The sequence below is a fragment of the Neophocaena asiaeorientalis genome, unplaced genomic scaffold (assembly GCF_003031525.2).
Source record: "Neophocaena asiaeorientalis asiaeorientalis breed wild unplaced genomic scaffold, Neophocaena_asiaeorientalis_V1.1 scaffold964, whole genome shotgun sequence".
Classification (NCBI taxonomy): domain Eukaryota; kingdom Metazoa; phylum Chordata; class Mammalia; order Artiodactyla; family Phocoenidae; genus Neophocaena; species Neophocaena asiaeorientalis.
Window position 1 is genome coordinate 498,819 of NW_020175787.1, and position 6,415 is coordinate 505,233.

The 6,415-nt window shown below is 55.4% G+C and overlaps 1 protein-coding gene across 1 annotated transcript in view; it reads left to right on the forward strand.

Annotated features, from left to right (window-relative positions):
* The first annotated feature begins 246 nt into the window (after window positions 1–246).
* Window positions 247–6,415, forward strand: part of SYNPO (synaptopodin) — a 29,594-nt gene continuing 23,425 nt past the window's right edge. The window contains exon 1 of the mRNA XM_024732266.1: window positions 247–643. Coding sequence (XP_024588034.1) covers window positions 247–643 — 397 coding nt within the window. The remainder of the gene's footprint in view (window positions 644–6,415) is intronic.

Sequence of the window (6,415 nt, forward strand, 5' to 3'; positions counted from 1 at the left end):
CTGTTTCTTTTCTCCCTCTGCAGATAGATCATCTTGAAGGGGAGGCCTCACAGGCGAGAGACGGGTTAAGGAGGAGGGCTTGGGGGGCCACCACCCACCCAGTCCAGGAAGTCTAACAGTTGAACCCCATTCCAGCTCTGTGAGAAGGCCCCGAGAAGAGCAGAGACCAGGGCTTACTCGGGAGCCTCCAGTGCTGGCCTCAGCCCAGGCGCCAGCTTCTCTGTGTCCCTGAGGAGAGGCAGCACCATGCTGGGCCCGCACCTCCCAACCCCGCCCCTGGGGCCCAGCGAAGGCAAGTCCTCACCCTGCACATTTGCACTTCCCGACGGGAGCTACAGGTGTCTGGCCTTGGAGGCCGAGGAGAGCGGCGGCGAGGAGGGCCTACAGGGAGAGGCGGGGCTCACGGACTTGGAGGAAAACGAAGTGGCCAGAAGGAGTGAGGACAATGCCTGCAGAGCCACCCAAGGGGCACCACAGCTTCCCAGACCCCGGGGCATCCAGTCACCCAGCTGCTCCAGGGAGGCACGAGGGGGTTCCCAGCATGACAACAGAGCCAGCCAGGACTGGGACACGGTGAAGGCCCAGCAGGTGATGACAGCCAGTCTCAGCCCCAGCCCTGGGCCCAGGGTTGCCCAGAAACCAGGTAAGCTCATGGCCCTTTTCCCCTGGACTGCCAGAGTCATGGGGGACCCCACAGGTGCTTAACACAGGCACTCCCGACCATATTTTCCCATGGTACACAAGAGACCATCAGAGTCCCACGGGCCTGCCCAGATTAACAGCTGTGGAGAGACAGGGGAGGCTGTGCCATACGTGTCATTCCAGCTGTACCACATCTAAGTCCACTCTTTTCTCTGCCAAAGAGGGCACGTGAGAAGGCAGCGAGAGAAAGCCACGTTATCATGCTTGGTTAAAAAAAGCCCATCACACACTCTTGTCTGCCCCTTTTTTTTTTTTTTTTTTTCTGCGGTACGCGGGCCTCTCACTGTTGTGGCCTCTCCCGTTGCGGAGCACAGGCTCCGGACGCGCAGGCTCAGTGGCCATGGCTCACGGGCCCAGCCGCTCCGCGGCATGTGGGATCTTCCCGGACCGGGGCACGAACCCGTGTCCCCTGCATCGGCAGGCGGACTCTCAACCACTGCGCCACCAGGGAAGCCCCTTGTCTGCCCTTTGATCATTCGTGGTAACAAATGACCTTAGAGTCTGAGCAACTGATGGGGCAGGACCACCTTGCTGAACATACTAAGTGCCAACTACTTGCGGGTGCTGGGGATGCAGCACAGGGGCGAAACAGATGTGGTCCCTGCCCTCATGGTGCTTTTGAGGTAGAGACTGAGCCTTTGATCTAAACCGACCTCCTAATTTTACAGGTGGGAAAACTGAGGCCCAGAGTGAGGAAGAGACTGCTCCAGGTCACTCGGCCTGTCGGTGGCTGAGCCGAGCCCACATTCCTCATCCAGGCCTTGGTTTCCCATCTGTTAGAGGCGACAGAGGCACGTCACCTGGGCTGCAGTCATGACTCAGTGACATTGTGTAGGGGAGAGCTCGGTGTGCATGGCACATGAGGAAGGAAGGAAGGGAGGAAGATCAATTTCCCACAGGCGGCAAGAGTCGGCAGAGCAGGGCGGGACAGGGAAACCCACACTGAATCACCTCCACCGCTGGGTCCATGGCAACGCTGAAGTGGGTCCAGATGGGGAGGACATGAGCCGGGCCATGCTCGCTCAGGCGGGAGCCGCTGCCAGCAGATCCCGGGGGCGCAGGGCGTGCGGGGGACACAGGCCTGGGAGGGCTTGTGCGTCAGGAAACTGAAGGAGCACTTCATTTCTGTGCAGGCGTCGCCGACACCCAGCCTGGCGTCTCACCAGCCTCCCACCCACTCCCTTTTCCGAAATAATTCTCTCCAGGCTCTGACAACCCCCCACGGGCACCATTCCCCATCCCCGTGGCCCCCAGGCTTGGGTCACACAGGGAGCCAGGCAGGAACAAGGAGGGGCCTTCAATGCATTTGGGGTAGGTAGGAGGAGGATCCCAGGGGTATCCAGCAGCCTTGAACTTGGAGACAGGTCTCCACACCAGAGTCGACACAAATCCAGGTCCCCTAGAGCTGGAAGCGTCAGGACCTGCTCCCTTCCCTCTCACAGACCATGGCTGGGGGTCAGGAGACATGGGTGCTGGTTCTGGACCTGATGCAACTAGCCAAGGCCCCAAAAATCCCTTCCCAGTTTCTTCATCTGTGAAAATAAAATAAAAATATGAGCCCTATCTACCTCATAGAGCTATCGGGAGGTTGCAGGGTAATCCAGATAAGCATGTAAGGGATGTTGATAGCAACCACAACGATCATCGATCATCGTCAGCGCAACGATACAAGAGCTATTATTTGTTGAGCCCTCATGTGCCAAGTCCACTGTGCTAAGAGCTTTGCACATATCACTTCATTTAATCACATAACAATCCCCATAAGGGACACACTGTTACCATCTCCATTATACAGAAGAGAAGACTGAGGCTCAGAGAATATAAGTGACTTGTCCAAGACTCATGGCTAGCAGGCTGCAAAGCCATGATTCAATCACAATGTTTTGAATGTGGGCCTTTGCTCTTGGCTACCACTGTGCTCTGGATCTACACGGGCGAGAGTTGTCTGCTGACACCCTTGAGGGGAAGAGACCATATATGGAGAAACTACCAGTACCGACTCCTGTTGGCTTCTCACACAGAGCTGGCCCATTTCATGGGACCTCATTCTTGTTGATCTTTGAAGGCAGCTATTATTCTCCCCATTGTACAGGTGAGGCAACTGAGGCTCAGAGACTCACGTCCCTTGCCCAAGGTCACAGTCAGCGCTGGAGCTGAGACTATGGTCTTGTTCTTCTTGCTCACAGTCTGGTTCATTCCTCTCTTTAACATCTAGCCAGATGGTTATCTAGTTCTGTCCTGGACATTTCTAGGGACAGAAGAGGTAGGAGTAACCTCAGGAGGATGGAGTGGGCAGGGGAGACTTCTCAGAAGTGGAGGCAGAAAGGAAGTTGGGTCTCGGGAGAGAGTAGAAACCCGGGTGGTCTTGGGTCAGAGCCTACACTGGCCTTTCTGCTCCCTTGAGAAAGGGAGTGGCCAGAGTCCCTTCTCTCTATGCGGAGATCTGGAGGGAAGGGGCCTGTGGCTGCCGGGTTATTAGCGGATTAGGGCGTCCTTTTAAAACTTCCTCCCATTACTGCCAAAGGATTATAAGTATCTTCAGACAGTTACACCCATCCTTCCGCAATTATACCTGCCTCTCTTGAGTGCTCCCTGACAGTTTTAACTATGGGTCACGGCATCTTCTGCCTTGAGTATCCACCACTTGGGGTGGGTGGGTTTCAGTGACATTTTGCTCAGGCCTGAGTACAAGCTGAGCAGAAGAGAATGGGGTCCTTGGCAGGCTGGAGGGTCAGGGGATGCAAAGAGATGAGGTGGGCAGCAGCCTGCAGCTCAAGTTTCCTGCCATCAGCTGCTGCCAACTTGAGAGAAGATACGTGGGAAGAAAGTGTCCCATAGGGCTCCTCCTCAGCACTGGTTAGTCCATAGCTCACCAAGAGAGACCCACGCTGTACTTCCCACAAAGTCTCAGCTGGTCATAACTGGCAGGGCTTACTGAGATTATTCTATAGATAATCTTGTGGAGATTCCTAAGTCCAGAGATGGCAAGTGAATTGTCCAAGGTCACACAGTAAGCTGGTGGCAAAGCTATAGCTGGAACCCAGGGTTTCTGCCCCTCAAGTCAGCTGCCGGGCCCTGTGTTAAATGCTTTGCATGGGTTCTTTCTTTTCATCCTCTAAACAACCCTCTGAAGTTCATAATTTTCTTATCTGTTTGACAGATGAGGAAACTACGGCATAACAAGTTTAGGTGACTTGTCAAAGTATCAGGCCAGCGGGTGGAGGAGCTGAGATTTGAACCCTGGGAGGTCTGGCCCATGCTTTCAACCACCCTCTGTGCTGCCTTGTCTCCATGGAGACAAGGCAGCAGGCTGTGTTCTTCCACCCACCTGGGGCTGGGGAAAGGTTGTTCAGACTCTGAGGGATGGTGGACAAGCCATAACCCCTTCCTCCTTGGAGACACTCAGGGAGACCTGGGATCCACTGCCAATTCAGCCCCTCCTCTGCCCCTGGCTTTGGGATTCCCACCTTCCCTGCTCTCCAGGCCATTGTTCTGGAGGTCCAGGTTATCTGAAGAATTTGGAGACCTTTCCAACTCTACTGGACACTGCTCCAAGCCTTTGGGGTGGAGATGCGGGTGTGGATCTGGGTTGTCAGAGGAGCCCTGCCCCTGGCCATGTCTATCTTGCTGAGGCAAAGGAGTCAGCACCCATGATGAGAGCTGATCCCTGGGCCAAGGACAAGGCCCCTGCTCCTCAGGCCCGTGGAAAAGAGGGCAGACAGAAAGGCAAGGTGCTGCCCACTCTCCCTCCCCCCACCCCCCGACCACGGTGACTCTAATAGGGGTGATGGTGTAGGAGCAGGGCTCACAGGTTCTCATAGACCTCACACGTGTACCCACACATCCTCGCTCACACTCCCTACAAACACATGTGTATGCGCGATGATATCTACACACCATGTTCTTATGCAAATGCTCGTGTATATGTTCACAACTGCACACACATGCACACACACGCATGCTCTCAGACACCAACACACCCGTGCATGGGGTAGACATTGGCACACACCCTCCCACAGATGCCCCCCTCATCCATGCATGCTTGACTTTCACATGTGGACACATGTGTCAGATTTGCATACATAACAGTCCCACCTGAAAACATACAAGCACACATATTCCCTCCCTTCGATACAGGTTAAAAGCATGTTCCTTTCTCCATTTTCTTTTGCTCACACACCTACACCGTGCAATCTCTCTTGCAGGCACTCACTCGCTCCTACAGTCATATCCACTCTGCGCACCCACCGTCACATACCCACATACAGACCGAACCACTTTCTGTCCTTCCTTTCCCCCATCTCTTTCACTTTCATACCCACCCACACAGTAATCCTAGGCTCCCTCCCTCCCTCCCTCTCTCTCTCTCTCTCTCAACACCCCAGCCTCCCTCCCTCCCTCCCTCTCTCTCTCTCTCTCTCTCTCTCTCCCACACAGTTTGTTTCCTGGTTTCTCACAGGCTGGGCTGTAGCACGTGTACTCACAGAGCAGGCCTGCCTGATGCCGATCCCCAGGACCCCTTCAGTGCCCACCTCCACCCCCCCACCGTCACCTGGGGCAGCCCCAGCACAGGAGCAGCCACCGGGTCGGAGGGATTCTCTGAAGCCATGAAGCCAAGCAGAGGGTCAGCAGCCAGGGAGGGTTTGTCCCTTCTGTCACCTGACTCCATGCACTCTAAGCCCACCCACTGGGGACAGGGGACGTCTCAAAACCAGGCCACTTGCACCTCTGCATTTCACAGAACCTTGGGTGAGTGGGCTTACATCAGCACATTTCTAACTTCCTCTAGCAGATATCTAAACACAGAACCTTGATATAAAGGACACAAAAGTGGAACCATCCTGGTTAAAGGGGTGGGGTACTTGGAACCCAGGGAAACTTCGGTGAAAACCCAGGACAGCGTTTTTCCACGTGCTTTGTTGGGGGCGTGAAAGGTGCTTCTTATCAGCCCAGTTTCCAAGCCCATTGCTAGCCCCTCCACCACTGGGAGGGGGCACGTGATTGTGGAAGTCTTGACTTTTCACAGCATCCCCACTAGATTCTGATGTGCAATGACCCTTGCCATGGGGGCTCTGAACGTCACTGCCCTTGTTGTTGCTGGCCCACTAGTTAAGACAGTGGATGGCCCCAGACTGCCTGGGAGGTGACAGCCTTCCTCAACCTCTATGTGCCAAGGCCTACTTAGGCAGTCCTACCTGCCTAAGTCCTAGACAGTCATTCTAGTTACTGGGGCTGAGAAGGGAGAGGACGGGCCTAAGAGGGTACTGCATCTGGGTCTGAAAGGAAACGGGCTGGGGAGATGAGAGGTGGTGTCAGTTATGGGGACTCACAAAGACAGACTTAAAATGGGGTAAGTGGGAAGGATAGAGAAAAGAGGGGGGCATGAAATAGATGGGAGAGACATGAAGAAACTGAGTGAAATAGAAAGCAGAAGGATTCAGGGACCCATCGAGAGACACAAAAATTGAGGAGGAAACAGAGAGACAGACAATCAAGCAGCAGAGACTGAGGCCAGGGAGAGGAAAGAGGCAGAGAGAGGAGACCCGAGGGGAGATGGGAGGCCTAGCCCGCGGAGGAGGGAGTCGCACCTCCGAGGGCTGGGCGGGGCGGCGGGGCGGGCGGCGCTAGGGCCCCGGGGAGCGAGCGGCAGGAGCGTGGCTCGCCAGCCCGCCCAGCCCTCCCGGCTCCCGGTCCCGGAGCAGCCTGCTAGGCG